Source organism: Rhinolophus sinicus, linkage group LG04 (genome assembly GCF_036562045.2).
Source record: "Rhinolophus sinicus isolate RSC01 linkage group LG04, ASM3656204v1, whole genome shotgun sequence".
NCBI lineage: Eukaryota > Metazoa > Chordata > Mammalia > Chiroptera > Rhinolophidae > Rhinolophus > Rhinolophus sinicus.
The window spans coordinates 56,419,791-56,439,793 of NC_133754.1; the positions used below are offsets into that span (position 1 = coordinate 56,419,791).

Consider the following 20,003-nt stretch of genomic DNA (forward strand, 5'->3'; position numbering starts at 1 on the left):
TAATTTTAAACCGAAGTCTCTCTCTGCAAGTGTGCACTGTCACTCGTCTTGGAGAAAAAACACTAACTTCTAAGAACTGAATTTATGTTTATCTTCAAAATCATTCTTTTTTAAAGCTGGTTTCCTTTTTTTTTTAAATTTATTTTTAAAATTTATTGGGGTGACAATTGTTAGTAAAATTACACAGATTTCAGGTGTACAATTCTGTATTACATCATCTATAAATCCCATTGTGTGTTCACCACCCAGAGTCAGTTCTCCTTCCATCACCACATATTTGATGCCATTCCATCCATTTTCTACTACTTCTTCCTGTTTAGGAATCCACACTTCTGAAAATCCAATTTTAGTTTTTCCCCCAGCTTTACTGAGATGTAATTGACACACAACACTGTGTAAGTTTATAGATCTCAAAATGATTACCACCATAGCTTTAGCTAACATCTCCATCGTGTCACACAATTACCATTGTGTGTGTGTGTGTGTGTGTGTGTGTGTGTGTGTGTGTGTGTGTGTGTGGTGAGAACATTTAAGATCTACTCTCAGCCGCTGGGAAGTATATAGCACAATATTACTAACTATAATCACCACGCTGTACATTATTAGGTCCCCAGAACTTATCCATCTTCTAGCTGGAAGTTTGTACCCTCAGATCAACATCTCTCCACTTTCCCCACCCCCCAGGCCCTGGTAACCACCATCCCATTCTCTGTAAAACCCAATTTTAAAATTTCTCTGATCTTCACTGACTTTTTGTTTTTATTCGGAAAATAGAAAAGTATAAACCTTTAAAGAACTCCATAATCTTGCTGATAGCATGCTATCCTGCTAAAGTTAACCTGGACATAGTACTATTCATATAAATTCTTATATAAAATATTTTATAGTTTAAAAACTAAAATTGATGTTGCAAAATACTGTACAAATGTTTAAAAATCATGCATGCCAAGCAGCTGGTTCCTAGCAGGGATGATGACCGCCAGCCGTGGACTCCTCTAAACTGCAATGTGTCAACACAGGCATTGGGTGCAGTGGTAAACAACCACCTCACTCAGCCACAGTCTGCACTCAGCCTCGGCCGATCCCTGTTTGCGTTCAGTAGTTTTCATGCTCAGTAAGAAACCCACAGATTTGCTAAGGATTCAGGCTGCAAACTGACATGGGCAATAATTCCCAGTATATCTGAAAATGCAAATTTTACCGAAAGTTTAAAGTCGAGCTCCCTGGGGAGAGAAAAATAAATCTTGAATTACTCTAGAAGTGACACTTTCGATAGACAGGAAACACACCCTATATGTAAACTGAGTTACAATACCCTATTGTAAACTTTGCTCAGCCTACAGGGTTCACAGAACATTTCTGGTGCTACCCTGGGGCTCCCTTGTTCTCTTCCAAGCTATTGAGGCAGAGCCATCCTTCAGGTATGCAGATGAAAAAGAGTTTGAGCTCTTTAAGAGAAACTCCTCCCCTATTCCCATCAAGCGCCACAATACTCTTTCTAAAACTACAGGGGTAGCCGGTTTTCCTCTTTCCTTCTACATAATACATCGAAAACAAGGAGCAGAAATAGGATGACAGAATTCTGTATTCCCAAGAAAGTTGATTGAACAAAAACCAACACCAAACCAAACAAACAAACAAACAAAAACAATGAAAGGAAATAAAATTACAGGTAAGAAAAATATTCTGCTTTCTATTTAAAAATAAAAATTTTGGAAAATCCAATGTCAGATGCTAAAATAAACATTCCAGGTTAAAGCCAGGTGAGGTACTGGGCAAAAGCCCTAGGAGGGCAGGTGGCATCTTTCTGATGGCAGGAGAATTCAAGGAGGGTTGGCGTGGGCATCCCTGAATAAATACAGTAGCGCTTCTCTATGTCAGGATTCAGCAAAACCTGGTGTAGCTCCAGGCGTCTCCTACTGGGATGGTCGAAAGACAAGGCTAGCAAGCAAAAGCAGTCAGTAATACAGACGGATCATTTCACAGCAGCATTTTACAAGAGAGAGATATATATAAAATTAGATTTGCCTGCATAGACCTACAAATAGAGGTTACTCACAGAGATTACTGTAGCTCCAGCAGTTACCCATTGATCATAGAAAATGCCCAGCTCATCAGCTTAACGCTTGAGAAAAGTTAGCTAGAAAAAGAAGGCAGCTAATTCAAAATCTGCTGTTCTAGTCAACTGGAAGCAAATTAGTTTCAAATTTCCTGGCAGCCCCTTGTGCCCTGCACTGCACACGGTGATGGCCGGGGAAGCACTTTGAGCTCTAGGAACCCTGCTTGCAGGAGCTGCCGCCTGAGTCCCTCGCTCACAAAGGCTAAGCAGCCTGTGCTCGCTCGCTCGCCCTTTCTGCCTCTGGCGCTCTCTACCTTGGTAGCTTACCGAAAAACAACCACCGTAGGGCTTTTCTATATTTGTGAAAACTACTTCCAAGGAGATAATGGAGAGGACGGGAGTTAGCTTTAATGTAACCATTTCCCCAGTGCAGCAGCAGGAACCCCAGCAAAGGCTCCGAGAGGATTGTACCATCCTCGGTGACATCAGAGGTGGGGCTGTCATCTTAGGATTATGCAGCATTTTCTCTGATTCAGGAATGACACATGTGAAACGAGATGGATGGTGTCCCTTTAAAAGGGTTTAATTCTTCGGTTATTTAAACAGAAAAGGAAAAAGCAAACATCGTGTTGAAAAAAATGCTATAGGAAGATAAAAATCCTGTTTTGCCAGTCCTTATCTCACTGCTAAATGACGCTGCCATCTAAAGTCACTTTATCGATGATTACATTACCATTCCTGTAATTAAATTAATATTTAATGGGTGGCTGATGTTACTTAGAAAAATGTGCCGTGAAAAGATTCAAAGTCATTAACAGCTACTTTTAAATATGATGCCATAAACTTTTACATCACTAACAGTACCTTGGATGTACGCAATACCTTTTCAACACAATCTCAATAAAAATACTAAATGTAAAAACTAATAGTTTTGTAAATGAGAAAAGTGAGGTGAAACATAGCAGAAGATGAATAGCATAATGTAATATTGGTCCTTAGTCTTGGTAATGGAGGTTAATAGAGACATTAAAAGTAACTCATCTTCTATAACCTAAATATTCTAACCAGTATAAAAAGCAGAGGCTGACAACAAAGCAATTGATGGTTATTTTCGTTCATTCCATATACATTTACTGAGTGTCTAATTAGGTGCTAGAAAATGCGTTAAGTTTAATTTGGAGTGTACATTTCTGATAATTTTATTCGAATAGCAAATATTTATATGATGTTTACTATGTGTCAGGTACTTCACTAAGCAGCTTTGTCATATTAACTTATCCCTTTCGACCAGCTGCCCTGTGGGATAGCTACCATAATTAACCCATTTTACAGACAAACTGAAACACGAGAGGTAGGTGACTTGCCCGAGATCCCATGGCTAACGCTGGCACAGGCAGGATCCAAACCCAAGCACTCATGCTGCAAAGTCCACCCTCTCGTCCACTAAGCTATGCTACCTCCTGAGGGTGTCCTCATCAAGTAAAATAATTCATTCTAAAGGAAGACTATAATTTTCAGCATTTAGAACCACAGCAAGCCAAAAATCGCCCAAATATAAGAGCACACAGGTAGAGCGTGCACCTAGAGAAAGCATACCAGGACAGTGAAATAACACCCAGGAGAAGTTTAGCGGTCACTGCTCACATGACCTTGGGCCCACGGCTTACAATCTCTCTGCTTTAGTTTTATTGTTTCTGAGTCACAGATTTTTAAATTACAGAGGAGTATAACAATGTTATTAAAGTACATGATTTAGACTTGCAATCTGGGTTCCATCACTTTCCAATTATGTCATGTTAAGCAAGTTATGTAACCTCTGAGAGGCTCAATTTCCTCACCTGAAGAAATGAGGATAACAATAGCATTCTGAAGGTCAAGTGAACTATGCATAGAAACATATAAAGCACTCAGATTAGCAACTAGTATACGTATAATAAAGTTCAACAATAATATAATAAATTTTATTATTGTTATTATAATCATCACTACTTCTAGTGTTATTTTCATTTCACTATTTAGTATTTTTTAACTAAAACTGCCAGCTTCCTCCCTTTTCACAAACCTCTCCAAGAAGAACTGCTATTTTTCCAGAATTGGTTGGAAAATCAGGGAGGAAAACCTCTGAAGGCTTCATGCAAACGTTAATTAACCCATGAATCACCAATTACCTGTGAGATGTAAGCTGAAGCTGTTAGGCATGCCTTCCAAGACAGCTCCTTACAAGGGGCAAAACAGGGGCATGTACCCTTTTGCCATCCCCAACCTCTTCCTTCCTCTGCCTGGAACACTGAAGGTGGCTAGAGCTGAAGCAGCCATCCTTAACTATAGGCATCCCATTAGCAAGGGAGACAAAACAGAAAGAGTCCCTAAACCCACAATAGGCCCTCATCCCTATCTTCTTCTATGGCAAAAGAGAAATAAACCTTTAGTTCAAGCATTTAATTCAAGTTTTCTGTTATATGCAACTCTTCAGGATCCTAACTGGTACACAGTTAAAGACCACAATTTCCCTATAGTTTCAAAGGCTAACTTGAGATCTGGGCTATTCATCATGACTTTTCTGTTACATCCTCTGCACCTGCATCCTGTCCAAACCCAAGTCAAAGTCAATGGATGACCCTGTGGGAAACAATAAAAAGCAAAATATACTCGCTTCCCAATACTCAGGAGCTACTCTGTCTTATTACAAACAGAATAACAAAGGCCCAAATGGGTGATACAACAGCATGTGAAATGCTCTTCCTCCATCTTACTTTCTTCCAGTCTCTGAATAGGATTCATTATTTCCAATCTGCATGCTACTAAGCTAATGTTAAAAGGGGAAGAAAAAATTCAAATACATGAGTGAGGGTACGCAATACAATTAGGGTCATTATAAAGGCTATGTGACTAAGATGGTCCCCTTAAACTGCAATTACTAGTGACCATGAGGAAATCAGTATGTCTCGACTACACAAATGTCTCATTTCCAAATGTCTAGCATGTCACATTAGGCTCTAATTAACACTACCTTTTACTGACAGGCTAAAACTCACCATTTCAAAAAGTAAAGCTCAAAAGTAAATTTGTTATATATTCTCTAGTCTCTCATGGGCACCATCTCTAAAAATATATATACATATACATACAGAAACAGCATTCGAGTCCATAACTGGGTTGGCAGTGCCATCCTGAAGTCCTCAATTGTTTTTCTTTCCCCTGAAATGTAATCTAATAAAGCAGACATTATCCTTGAAGGATAGACAATATAAATATTCAGAGGAAAGAACCATTAAAAATTCACAAACCAATACTGTTTATACCCTTTCTGTAAAATACAATAAATTGTTTTTCTAGAAATATTACTGACAGATTCAGCCAATCAAAAATAGCTAGATTTATAAAATGTGCTTTTTCATTAAAATTTAAAGAAATATTTTATAAATAAAAGTATACCCACCAACTGCAACCAATGTTTTTCAGTAAAGTATGAAATTTAAATGATAAAATATTTTGAATGTTAACAAAGTCTGTATTGATGTATCTTCTTATTTTCTGATTGATGCTCTGGCATTTGGGGCCTTAAACATGGAGAAACAGCCCCTCCCTGGGCTAGAAGCAAAGGACTCCCCTGAGAACACGCTTTTGATATACAAACCAACCAATCCAGAGTGAGACCCCCAACCTTCTCCTTCATCAAGCTCTCTCACACTAAGCCAATATTTCTCATCTCTAAATCACCCGAGGGCCTGGTACTGGCCAACTAGGAACCCATGGACCCAGAATTCATAGAATTATCTACACTACGCAATCCTAAACTTATTCAGGTATCTACCCTGCCTTACTCATTCCTTCACACAAAAACCCCATTCAAGGTTAGGCCATGCTCTCCCCAAGCCCCTCTGCTGCTGTGGGTACAAACCTCTTCTTTCATGACAATTATTCCAGTGTTTGTGTGTTTTACCATAACCGATTAAAACAAATCCCAGGTACGAATTTTATAAAGGTTTAAGAGAAATGAAAAATTACTCATTCATTAAGAACAAACTTTTCAATCAGTAATGCCTCTCTAGACGTTAGGGTCACTAGCACTGTCGGTCTGGTTTAGAAATGACAAGCTGTAGGTAACAAATTATTTGATAGAATGTGTTATTTCTCAAACATTTCAAACAAGGTAATACAAACAGGCAAGCAAATTAACTGTTGTCCAATTGAGTATGAGATTTTAGAATTAAATCTTTTTTTAAATGTATATGTTTTTAGGATGTAAGTCAAATACATAGCGTCTCATAAAGTTTTCTTTATTATGTTAATTTTGTACATACATGAAATCACATATACATAAAACCATAAAAATACTTGCTTTTATTCACTTATATTTCAGGGAGTTATTTCATTCAAGCTTTTCACATACATACAAATTGCTACCACTAGGATCTCATTTTGAGTTATATTACATCTTCAGTTCTGTCTTAAGTGAAGATACAGAAATTTTTAAATCTGCGTGATGCTGTAACTGAAAATTCTATCCTAATCCACAATACCCATCCGCTTTCGCTGATCTCCACACTGTAACCACTTACTGCATGACCTTTAAAAGTCATCTTTAAACAGATGGTTTACAGTGACAACTCTAGGATCACTTACAACTAAGATCATTTGCCCAGGAATAACTACTAAATGTGTGTTACATTTGTTCTCTCCCTCCTTTTTAAACCCGTTTTAGCGATCTCCGAAAGCATCCCAACTAGCATTATCTGTAGCTATTTCAAGCTAATGTGTTGTCTCCAAAAAGTGCTTTGTTATTCAAAATAACAAAACATCCCTAATACAGACAGAACCAGGAAAAACAGGAACATAAGGCCACTGCGCCTTTTCTGATAATTTTTGAGGCAAACATCTTTACCCTAACTCAGGGGTTTAGAGATTATTAACTCCTTTTTTTAGATGAAAAGTGTAGATAGTTTAAGCCACCTGTGCAATACACAATTAGAAGATAAGGAGACCAAAACTAAAAAACAAATAAATAAATAAAATAAAAGGGGAAAAGGGAAGAAGAGGGTATTCAGTTGGTAGCCCAAATGTAAGTTTACAGAAGACCAAAAAAAAAAAGGAAACAAAACTGGTATTTCATATTGGATTGTACTTCATTCCTGTCTTTTATTCTTGCATAGCTTGGGAATTTAAACTTTTTTCCAGTGTTAACTGTTTATATTAACTTATTTATAATAATACTTGTTATATTTTATTAATATAAACCATGCAAATATTTTTAATGAACATACAATATGCCATTTAGGAATATAATTTAGTTATTGTTGAATAGTCTGGTTATTTCCAATATTATCCTAGGCAGAATCCTATAATGACAACTGGCTAATTAATATTATTCAGAATGTAATAAAAAATATACGCCCCACTGACCCAAATGAAGCCAACCACGAATTCAGCGATTTGTAGCCTTTTTCTTCACTGCTTTATCCCATGTCACTGAGATGCCCAGGAAGCACAAATGTCAAACTACAAGGTCAGGTAGAGATGACGTAAAATGCGGGTTGCATTTGATGGGCAAGGAGAATATTTATGGCCAGTGGGAAACTGCCTTCTTCGTATATGGAGTCCAGAATAAAACCAGAATCGAAGGGCACCTGGACAGCCACGGAGGAGAAGAAAAGCAGAGTCCTGGGCTAAAGGGGTTACCTGAGGGGGCCTTATCCACAGTCAAAGGTAAAACTGGAAAGCAAAACCTAGGAGGAGCTGAATCTTCCTCAAAATAAAAAAGTCAGTAAGTATCCAAATGGCATTTAAGTGGGCAACGGAAGCTGGCCAGAAGGGCTCTATAAACTGCACTCATCAAACTGATTTCTGGCTAGGCTTTAGTTAAATTAGGGTTATAATTCTCGACACTATAAACTCCTTTATTTATTTGCTGTTTGTCCTTATTTTCTCTCTTTCAGTAAGAGATTCACTTTAAAAACTCCCATCTGGTATCAACTATGTTAGAGTAGAATGTAACAGTCCCCCTCTCTGTAGGGACCAATAACGGCATGGTGTGCTCGATGGCAGGGAAGCAGGCCCAGGACTACAAGATCTGACAATGAAGTTCATGAACATGTTGCAATGACGTTGCTGACCTTTTCTGATACCAGAGGGATTATTCATTATGAATTTGTACCAACTGGACACACAGTTAACCAAGTTGACTATTTGGAAGTGCTGAAAAGGCTGCGTGAAAAAGTTAGATGACCTAAACTTTTCGTCACCAATTCATGGTTCTTGCATTATGATAATGCACCAGCTCACAAGGCACTGTCTATGAGGGAGTTTTTAGCCAGTAAACAAATAACTGTATTGGAACACCCTTCCTACTCACCTGATCTGGCCCCTAATGACTTCTTTTTGTACCTGAAGATTAAGGAAATATTGAAAGGAAGACATTTTGATGACACTCAGGACATCAAGGGTAATACGATGACAGTTCTGATGGCCATTCCAGAAAGAGTTCCAAAATTGCTTTGAAGCGTGGACTAGGTGCTGGCGTCAGTGCATAGCTTCCCGAGGGGAGTACTTTGAAGGTGACCATAGTGATATTCAGTAATGAGGTACGTAGCACTTTTTCTAGGATGAGTTCGTGAACTTAATTGTCCGACCTCATAGTCTAGACCCAGTCCCATTAGCAGAGCACAGTCTGAGTAGCCAAGGGATGGAAGGGTAAAGAATTTCCTTTAGACTCTCTCTCCCGTTGGCTTTTGTGGCATGCTGTCCTGGTTGTGGTTCTACCTATTCTGTCATTGTGCTGTCTCCTTGGCTTGCGGCACTTCTGCCCTTTCATTATAGGTATTACCAACAATCGATCAGTTCTCAGCTCACTGCTCTTCTTACTTAGTATTCTTTGCCTTCCAAAACGCAAGAGCTTGGAAGAAATATCTATCATGCAACAGACAAACCGGTATGGGGGCAAAAGTATTTTAAATGAGCTAATGCACATAAAGTGCTTGGTGTCTGGCACATAGAAGATATTTAGTAAGAACTAGCTGGTATTACTGGTCCTACTGGGAATCAGCCTGTGCTAGATTACTTACAATGTGATTTGGGCAAGTAATTTTACCTTTCTGAGTCTCAGCTCTCACCTATTACTTTTAAAAATCTCATTAAAAGTCACCTTGTCTTTCTAACCTTTTGTATTCACTAAAATAAAAACTTGCAATTAATTTTGATTCATGATTTGAACCCTTAATAAATATAAGCACACAAGATGTTTACCTCACAGGATTGTGATAAGATTAAAATGAGAAAGGTCACAGGAAAAAGTAAGTGAAAAATACAAAACGGTATTTGAAAGTAAAGCTCTACACTGATAGATTCCACATGTGCAGACCTGACATCTTTCCTGAGCTCCAGTCTACCTCCCACTTCTGCTGAGTGGGGGAGACTCAGCAGGGAGAGACTACTGCATGTGAAAGGGAAAGATGTAAACGCCTTAGTCAATTCAGAAGAAACTGTATACATCAGCCAGTCCAGACATCTGGGCAAGGGGTCTCGAGTTGGACCGCAGTAACAGAACAAGGAACGAAAGCAAGATAACTCCAGACCAGTTTGTATCCTTTTAAGTATTAATACAAGAGTGAAGGAAGCCAAACACAAAAGGAGTCGTACGACGTAGAGTTAAAGTTCTCCAGGCTACATTCTTGTCTTCCCCAAAGGCTCCCTCAATTTATAATAATGACAACATATGAGAAACTTATGATGATGACAACATAATGAGAAAAAAATACAAAGGGAACCCCAGCCAGAAGCAACTCACACATCATCTAGTTAGCTTTCACTGGGGGAGGTCCCAGGAGTCAAGAAGGTAGGTTTGTCTCACGCTAAGAATGGAAGGGAAGAATCTGAGTTTTCTATGACAGGCTAACTAGAGCCAATAAACTTGAAAGAGCCTTTGGGTACTCTGCCCTGTGCTTCTCCCACAGACGGTGGTCAGTCACTGCCAGGAACCAACCATGTGTTGCATACCCACATTATTTCCCCATGCCATCCCATTGTCTTCACTCTTTGAAAGGTACTCCCAGGAAGAAGGAAACTTGGACTGAGGAAACAGATTCTCTCTCCCCTGGGATCCAATATGGAGTGTGAGCAACTAAGGGTAGCCTGCTCTCTGACCCGTGCCTACCACCCCTCAAAGTTGGGTCTGCCCAGAGAAGCAGAGAAAAAGCAGAATCAACCATTTCTAACTATCTGACAGATGTCTCATGTTACACATTCAACATGTCAAAACCATAGTGATTACCTTCCCTGAAAAAGTAGCTCCTGGGAGAGAATTCCTATTTCAGATGCATCGTTAACCTCTCCCGTCACTTTAGTGCCATACATTTAGGGTCCTCACATTGCCCTGTGTCTTTAGTCTCCAAGAGCATTATTATTCTCTTAAAGTCATACATCTGTTCCTTCATTTATGTATTTATATTACTATCTCTTCTCTAGAGCAGGTACTATGGCTTTAGGAATTAACTACTGGTCCTAAGCAGCCTACCCACAGTCTAGATTCACATCCTCCAATGCACTCTCAGCAACTTTGTGAGATTTATCTTCCTAAAACTCTTTTCTGATGGCACTGTTACCATGGTCCATTATGTGACTCCCCTTCCCCCAAATAAAACAAAACAGAAATTATAAATGGATCTCCAATGTAACTAAATGAAAGCTGTAATTCTCTAACTCAGGAGTCAGAAAACTTTTTCTGTAAAAGACCAAATAGTAAGTATTTTTAGCTTCAAGGGTCATAAGGTCTCCACGCAAATACGCAACTCAATTCTGCCATTATAACAAAAGCAGCCACAGACAACAGTAAATTCTCCCATGGCTGTGTTCCAATGAAACATTGTCTACTAAGACAAGAGATGAGTAGGATTTGCCCAAGGGCCATAGTTTACCAACCCCGGCTTTACCTCATCATTCAAGACCCTTAGCAATCTGTATGGGGGTTTTCTTTTTAAGTATAACAAACACATACTATATAAAATTAAGAATGCTGTAAGAAAAGTACTAGCTTTACAAATTAAAATACTGAGGACAGAGTGGTTAAGCAGCTTCTAGCTAGGAGTGGGAGCCAGGGAGAGATCCACTGTCTAATGCTGCCTCACCTTGGTCAGCTCAGTGTCCCTCTAAGTGACACGATCCCCTTTGGACCTTTGGTCACATAGTTGTTCCTTCCTTTCCAACCACATCTTACTCATCTCTCATGTCCCCACGCAATTGCACTTCTCACTTCTCACTGAGGTCCTTCATGCCTGACTTACCTCATGGTGACTGCTCCCTTCCTTTTACTCTTAAAACACAGATTGTCTGTACTTTGCTTTGAGTCCTTACAGATTCATGATTTCATACTGTCTTCCCTACTTACTTTTAATCTTACACTTTCTATATCCTCAACAACTACCATTGTATTCAGAAGTTAAAAGGTATTCATGAACTCTTTACTAGGCCGATGATATTCACTTACAAGGCAATCCATGGCTATATGAACCTAAAACAATTTTCACCACTCCCCATAGTTAAAAGGATTGTATTATAGCAAGTGGTCTCTGTACAGTAAGTATATCAATTCTTTAAATGGAAAAAAAGAAACTAAGAGCATACTTCGATCCCTTTGGCCTTTCCAGTATGAGGTACACCTTGCAAAATCAATAATGGCAATATAGAGTCAGTAACTGAACTACTTAAAAGAGATTATTTTATCGTAAACATCTTATTGGTGTAGGGTAATAGCTGAATTTGTAGGACTAGGAATATATAATCCTTAAACTGATTTTCCTGTTACCCATGTATAAGAGAAGTGGTCCAAACTTTTCTTGGCATTCTGCATCTCTTTGAGAAAGCTATGGACCCTCACCCCGCCCCCCAATAACAAACACCCATAGAGATATTTGTAACAAATTTGCATACAATTTCTGGGGGCTCACAGACTCCCAGAATTCTGCCTTACAGGGTCTTATGTTAGGCACTCACAGCTCTCACTCACCTAAGAAATTTTCCTTTTAATTCACATCATTCAAAGAAATTTCAATGCACCAAAAGTATCTAGCAGTAAATTTTTTTTGTACATTTTCACAGAACAAACGATTACACCCAAATTAGAAGATGTCAAAAATCATAACCAGTGGAAATAGAGAAGTTTGTAGGCAGGAGCAAATGGGTGGGCGGAGAGAGGAGAAATATCACCCACGACTTACAGATTTCAGTTTCATTTCACAGCCGAGAGATACGGCCTAGAGACACCTCTGTGTGTGAGCAGCATAGGTTTTCTACGGGCAGCACGTGTTACTGCTACACGTCAAACATCAAAGTGGCAGCTCCATATCCTACAACAACCACTCAAGCCAAGAAAAATCAGCAGGAGCGACTAATTGTAAAATATCTCTTTAAATCTCAAATTTGGAGATTAAACATAAGTTCCTAAGCTAAATACCAGTGGAGTAACACTCTGTGACTACAACAGCAGGTAAATGACACACACAATATTAATGACACGTAGTTGCTGAATTTTAATTTCCTTGCATTGAATCTTTTTTATAAGATGAATTTGTTAAATGCATTGCTAAATAGGATTTAATTTTCATGTGTTTTGCACTCAGCACACGAGAATGAGAACAAGATACCACAAAAATCTAAATTTTAGGATTCAATATAAAGTGGTTAAAGTCAAATTACCTGTGGAAGTAACCCATTCGGAACATAATAGGTAAGTTGATGAATGTGGAATTTTCAAAACAGCCAAATTCCAATCAAGGTAACCAGGTGTAGGTAGTCTCAGTCTCATTAAGCGAAAGAAAAATCTGTTAATTAGTGCCTTTCAGGATGATGGGTTCAATAACAGCAGAAGACTCTAAGGTACAGTGGGGGGCCCTCAAAGAAAGGGGTAGTCAGTCAAACTGAGAGGAATTAAATAAAGCTTCTTAGGACATGCTCTTCTAAATGCAACACTCTGAGCTGATGTTAAAGGCCTTCCATGATCAAACCCTAATGCATTTCTCTACCTGAGTCAATATTCTACTGTCCACCAAAACATCACTCTCATCTTCTCCTAGAACAAAATATTCCCCCATTCTTTCCATATGTTAAAATACCTATCGCTCAAGACACAGAATACATCAGCATCCCTCTAAGAAGCTTCTGATTACGCCTTCACACGCTGCTGTGTTCTCTCCTCGCTGTATACAACGATGGCCCCATAGCCAGAGCTCCCATGCTGCTCCCATCTCAACAGCCTGTCTCCTTGTGAGAGCGGATGTCTGTCTACTGGCAGGAGCTTAACATGGAATTAGTTATCTGTTCATGAGATTTATACCAATTATCTGGCACTCAATTACACATCATCTTCTATTTAATGGCTCCTAGTAAGAACGTTGTCTTGCTTGTAAGTTCGTATTTTATAGGCAGTGATTAGCAGTACTGGGTACAGAGCAAATACTCGATATTAGTAGACATTAAATGTATTAAAGAAAAGAAACAAGTCCTGCCCTCTCTCTCTCTCTCTCTCTTTTTTTTTTTTTAGAAAATAAAAAAAACTAGATACAAGAACCCAAACTATACAAATCTCTGTTCCCAACAAATTCAGGGGAACCTGACACCACAACAAGAGTCTACACATTTTTCCTTTACGTAGAAAATTAAAACAAGGTTTCAGTCTTTTCTTCTTTTTTTAAATTCTATTCGCTTAAACCCGGACTAACTTGAAGGTCACCATGCCAGTTGTTCCAAGGATAACTAAAGGGGCCATATTTTAGATATTTAACAATCCCTCATCAAAAGAGTGAGCTCTCTAAATTGCATTTTCCTAGTATAGTTGGGTTTTGCATTGAGCCATCCCTACTCATGGGCTAAGCCCCTCCTTTGAACCAACGGATTCCTTTTTATAAAATAGTTTGCAAAGTTCCTGATGTACTAATACTAAGACAAAGGTTATTTATACCTTAAGATTTGACCCTGGCCTTCTTTATTAACACCGTTGTCTTACCAAGTGAACTAACATTGACTGGATACTTCAATATACAAACAGCAGTGGCAGAACAAGGAAAAACATTATTGGGGAAAGGCACAGAAAATGTAGCTATGGATAAAAGGGTGCTTAGTCTTGCTCTCTGTTTTGTGTCTTGCCAAAGAACCTTCTCTCACTCTACAATGCTGAAAGCAAATAGAAATTTTAATTTATGTTTCAGTATTTCAATGAATTTTTTGGACTATCATATCCCTGGCATTATAATTTTCCTCTGCTGAGATGTGGGGGGTTGGGTTATTGGAAGTTACACTGCAAAAAAAAGGGGCAGACTGGGTGCCCCAATTATAACGGGTAAAGAATTCAGACATCTCAGTGTCCTGAGACACAGAGGACTGCCTTATCAAGTTTGTTTTCCACCGGATTTAATGGCCCTAATGCCCCCAATGGAAAGGAACATGCACTAAATAATGTGATGCCTCAGGCCATATTTTCTTTCCCTTTCAAAAGAAAACTACAAGAAGCTTTTGTGCTGCATCAACATCTATCAAGAAATAATGAGCTAGAAGGGTCCAAGGAAATCATATAATTTTTAAAATAAAACTTTAAGCAGAGAAAGTGTGCCTTCAAATGATGTCTGACACGGAAGTCCAATATGGAAAACATAGAAGAGGGCATGCCCTTCGCTAATTGGCGGTGGGGCAGGGACTCATACCACCATCTCCTCATTCCCCAACCCTCAGGGAGACATAAAGACTTAAAGATTTTAAAAAGTGAAGTCAGAAAAGTTAAACAGTTTATTCAGTATCATACCACCAATTGATGACAAAGTCAGAATCACAGCCCCCTTTCACGTGATGTCAGTAGACCAGCAATTGGGGCAGAGTGGGACCTCGCCCTGATTCTTTGTAAGGCTGTAACATATGAGTACGGTGGGAAGACTGAGGTTCTGAAGTCACTCTCAGGTTAGCATGCCAGTTCCATGACTTACGTGCCGTGTAACCTGAGGTTCAATTAGTTAAATCTCAGTGAGTCTCATCTATGAAGTAAAGGTGGCGGGGAGAGGGGGGAATTAGTATCAGAGGATTCTTCTGACATTTAAAGAATAACTAATACAAAAATTTCCTAGCAGAGTATCTGTTACATAATGTGTAAAGATGTTCGCTTCCGCTTGTGTTACCTGATAGAAGATGGAATCTTTATCCTTGCTTTCCAAATAGCATTTTAATTATTTTAGAACTCACATGTCAAGGAGATTATATAAAATATATTATATACTATATATGTACAGAGAGACAGGGTAGTAGATACAAAGATACACACACACACACACACACACACACACACACACACACTTCCTAGTCAATATTATTACAATTAAGCAGAGAACTCAGGATTAAACCAAAAAATTAAGAAAAATAGCTTGCTCCTGTTGTCAGTCTATACCAGAATACAGAGCAAAACAAATGCAACAACTGAAAATCTATCAGTTAAGACACAGCCAGTTTAGGACCTTCCACATTAGTCTTTCAATTATTATATCTCCAATAATACCTATTTCTTCAGAAGTTGCTGCAAAATTTATATACGAGAAAAGAAATACTCCAGACTGGTTTTCATATGTTATTTTAATGCATCTTGTATTCAAGCATTATTATTATCAGAGGACTACCGAAATGTCCATCTGAGAGTATCGCTGATTACCATTTCTATTTCAAAAACTTAAGTGTTTTTGCTATGAAAATTCCAAATCTTTCATTTTATATCATAATGAGATTAAGATACAAGTTTAAGGCATATTTGTAGACCACTGGAATTTTTATAAATTTACAGATTAGATTAAGCAGAAAGAACAAAAGCACTTTAACTGACCTCCAAAACAAATCTGAAAGAAATCTGCCAGCAGGAAAAAACAAACACCTGACAATTTGAGAACTGCTACTAAAAAGTGTTACAGACTGCACGCCAGAGGGCAGTGTTGTTTAACTATTAACAAAACTCGGTGAATAATTTAGAACTCTCGAATAAAATTTTATACTTTTAAAAGACTTCTTTCCAAGCTTTCAGGAAAACACACACACACACACACACACACACAGTCATTGAAGGAAAACCTAAAATCTGCCATTAGGTATCTGTAATTAGGTTAAAATGGTGTCACAAAAGATGGTCTACTTTTCAATATTATTTTGTGCCTGTGAACTTATCATACCCCAGGTATAGGGTTATCCTAAAAGGAACAAAGACTCATACGTCTAATGCCCTGTGACTAAGGTGGCTGCGGTTGTCACCAGTCCCTCACCCTCACTCGTAGCCTGATGTTACGTCTCAAAGAAGGTGAACAGCAGCAGTTGGGGCCCTAACATTTCATCACATATTTTAAACCATTTCATGATGCATAGGGTACACTGGTACTTGTAGGAAATATCTACTCCACTATGCCCATAAAATCATTCTCAATGAGCAGTAAATATACCCAGAATTTTAGCTTAAACGATCTAGTTAATCCTGTTACAGTGACAAAAGCCCAAAGTGGGCTGCCAATGGGTAAGGACATAGGGTGTGTAGACTTCACTCCTATAAATCAGTTAGGGAGACAGCAACCATCTACCCTGAGTAATTTTAATAGCCACATGACCGTTTTTAGGTTTAATCTAAACATTTTATACGTACACTTGCATGCATTTTATATAGAGATCTACACACACACACACACACACACACACACACACACACACAATCTCTATTCTGTTGCATTCAATTACCTCCTAACTGCCAGGCACTTCAGTCTTTATCTTATTGGACTTATCTATGGCATGTCTCTGCAATTACTCCCTTCTCATTAAAATCCTTTTTCTCTTGTTTCCCAAATATCTTCCTGTTTTGATTTTCCTTCTGTCTTTCAGCTGATCTTGGTGAATTTCTTTGAAACACTACCCTTTCAGTCTGCCCTTTAAATCTTTTCCTTCTTCATGGTGCTACCTTCAGTCTTCTTTTCATTTTGCACACGTTTCCTGGACAATTATGTCCACTTCCCAAATCTCCTCTCTCCGGCCCACACCTGTATGGGCCACATGCATCTCCAACTCAACATGTCCAACAGGTCGTCATTCTTCCCACCTGCAAATCCGCCCTTTCTTTAAACCTGTACCATCCACCCCGCTGCCCAGAGCAGATACCACCCTCAGTGCCTCCCCGCTCCTTCCCACGCCGTCAGTTGCCAAGAGCAGCACCTCCGTCTCTGCGGCACGTCTCTTCCTCCTTCCTGCTCTCAGGAATGTGACCAGAGCTCAGGCAACCACATCAGAAGATGAGAAATGTTCAAAAGATGGCGCCAGACAGCCCGAAGGAGTGAGGGGCCCGAAGGAGTGAGGGGCATCGACAGTGTGGACCCACCCAGCGAGCTCCGAATCACATATCTGGTTTCCTTCCATGGAAGAGAAGAGTAAACTTCGATTTTATTTTGTTGAAACTACTGAAGTATGTGTGTGCGTGTGTGGGCACGGGTAACTTCCTAACGAGGTACGCTGCCTCCAATCCCACCTTTCCATAACTGCAATCCAATCTATACATTGCTTCCAGGCTGACTTCCTAAATCCCAAATGGGAAGAGTCAATCCACAAATTTTTAAAAATCAGTAAAATGCATACTCCTTGGCGTGGTATGTAAGACTAACCTGGTCTTCGCCTGCGCTGAGCCTCCTCCCTCATTCCTGCCCTGCTGACAGCGGCTGCTCAGAACAAGCCATGGATTTCACAGCAGCACATCTTTACATATGAGTCTGAAACATCTTTCTTCCTAGCACCCAGCCCACCTGGCCCTCAAATCTCTGCTCAGATCCTCATCTCCTTTGGGAAGCGTTCCCTCCTGCCTAACTTAGGTGTGCCTCCCACAGCCCCCCAAAGCTCCCTGTTCTCACTTCTCCTAGAGCAGAGAGCATTCTCTGTTGGAGTCACCATGTTACTTGTCTGTTCCCCCAGCAGACTTCACAGTCTGACTGTAAGCTTTATCTCTGTATCTCCAGTCTAGCAACTATCGATACTCATAGTATGCTGAAAAAGTAAACACCCTCAGGAGTGCCTTCGCTTGTCTTGAAGAAAGTTTTTGGCATCTGATACCTGACATAAATGAAAACCCAGGCCTCTTGATTCTTTGCCCAGGCCTGTTTCCAGTACATCAGCACTTCCCCAACTCTGCTCCAATAACATCCGTGTAAGGAATGTTAATAATGTTCGTAACGTGTGGGTTTCCAGTCACCCCAGACAACTTTCAGTTCCACGAATCTGTCAAACTCCCCCCTTCACCCTCAAAGTCCCCGCCTCCCCCACCCCATTGGGCATCTTCAGCCTGGAAGGCGTCCTATCTCAGCCTCTGGTTCCCACCATTCCACCCTTAGACCCCAGCGCCAGCTCCTATCTGGGGAGGACTCCCCATTCTCCCAATACTTTCAATAATCCTCTAAAATTTGACTAAAGATTACCCTTAAACTCACCAATCTCTATAATCTCCTTTCTAAAATTAGGTTTTGCCTCTCAAAACTTTCCAGCATTTGTCCCCTTTCTTCATGATTTTCAAAGAATTCCTAGAGTGTATCTATACCTTATCTGTAAATGTGCTCAGCTTCTTAGGACATAATCCCTCAGAGTTTAAATTCATGTAACAGGAACAAGGTGAGCTCCTCTGGGGCTTTGGCTTCTCGGCAGTGTTTGTTTTACTGTTTCCGACAGGGCACCTGCTCTCCATGACAGAGCAAGCCCAACCAAGCAGGAGTTCCACACTTCCACCTTGTCTCAGAAACCTCTTACCGTTCGTGGACTTAGAAGGAGGCCCAGCTTTTGCTCATTCTCCATCACTGCCAGACACCCATAGGTATCGCACCTACCCCTGAAGGGCAGGACAGTTCACCAGGCTGGCCCAACTCTACCTGGGTCGGAATCAACTGGGGAACTCATTACAGTAATAGATTTTTGGGTCACACACCAAAATCAGAATTACTACAGCGAGGTTCAAAAACCTGATTTGTTTTCTCACTTTATTGAGGTATAACTGACAAATCTGTAAGATTTTGAAGTATACACGATGATGATTTGATAGCCATATACACTGTGAAAGGAAGAATCCAATTTTTTAATGAGTATCCCAAGCATGTGTCAATACATCTCTGCTAGCAAGGCAGGTGACCGGAAACTGTCACCTGCAGCCTGAAGCAGCTACTTTGGTTCACCCTAGTGTGCAGTGCAAACAATATCATTTTTTAAGTATGCCACGAAGTGGGAAAGGTTCACAGGGTTCCAAGAACTGCCTAGAGAACCATTAAATTAGTATTTCTAGGGGAGGTTCACAACGGTCATTTTCAAAACTTCCATAGGTCAATCTAGCGTGCTTTAAAATACCAATTTTTAACTCTTTAAGAGCAAACATGTACTTTTATATCAAATATTTTGCAGTGCCTCCTTTATTATCCTAAAGTGAAATTCATAACACAATCTGCCTAAATATAAAATTCTAAACAATCAACATAATGATGTACTAAGTGTGGTACGTTCAGTGGCTTACTGAATGTAATACAAAGGAGAAGTAAAATTAAAATGATTTTCATGACATAAATGCTCATGGTCGTCAGAGCCTTGCTTGTACCTAATGCAGAATCACCCCCAAAGCAAGGCTCCAGCGTAGACTGATACAGCTGTGCTGAGTTGGCGACTCGACAATAGCAGGAGCACTGCCTCGTGGGACATATTTCTAAATGGTGAACAATTTTTATTAAATTTCCTAACAAAACGAAGTACCGTACTACCCTAAACCACAATTTCACTTTCCACAGTTTCAGTTACCTGCAATCAACCATGGTATAAATATTCAGTGGAAAATTTCAGAAATAAACAACTCATAAATTTTAAACTGTGCACCGTTCTGAGTAGTGTGATGAAATCTTGTGCTGTCCTGCTCCATCCTGCCCGGGATGTGAATCGA

The 20,003-nt window shown here is 39.6% G+C and overlaps 1 protein-coding gene and 1 long non-coding RNA gene across 8 annotated transcripts in view; one reads left to right on the forward strand and one right to left on the reverse strand.

Annotated features, from left to right (window-relative positions):
- Nucleotides 1-20,003, reverse strand: part of PSD3 (pleckstrin and Sec7 domain containing 3) — a 427,571-nt gene that overhangs the window by 280,134 nt on the left and 127,434 nt on the right. The window contains exon 1 of one of the 6 annotated variants that reach the window (XM_019742074.2): nt 2,387-2,502. The exons of 3 other annotated variants lie outside the window; for them this stretch is intronic. Coding sequence is in view for 1 of the 3 variants with exons in the window: in XM_019742073.2 (XP_019597632.2) it covers nt 2,060-2,090 (31 nt within the window). In the remaining 2 variants the exon portion in view is untranslated. Of the gene's footprint in view, nt 1-2,059; nt 2,503-20,003 lie in introns of those variants that run through there. 2 more of the 6 variants (XM_019742073.2, XM_074329577.1) reach the window with 2 other exon arrangements.
- LOC141571027 (uncharacterized) lies at nt 1,499-19,936 on the forward strand. Of its 2 annotated transcripts, XR_012495496.1 has the most exons (3): nt 1,499-1,672; nt 8,450-8,640; nt 17,306-19,936. It is a non-coding gene; the product is annotated as an uncharacterized LOC141571027 (long non-coding RNA). The 2 variants fall into 2 exon arrangements; XR_012495497.1 differs by lacking the exon at nt 8,450-8,640.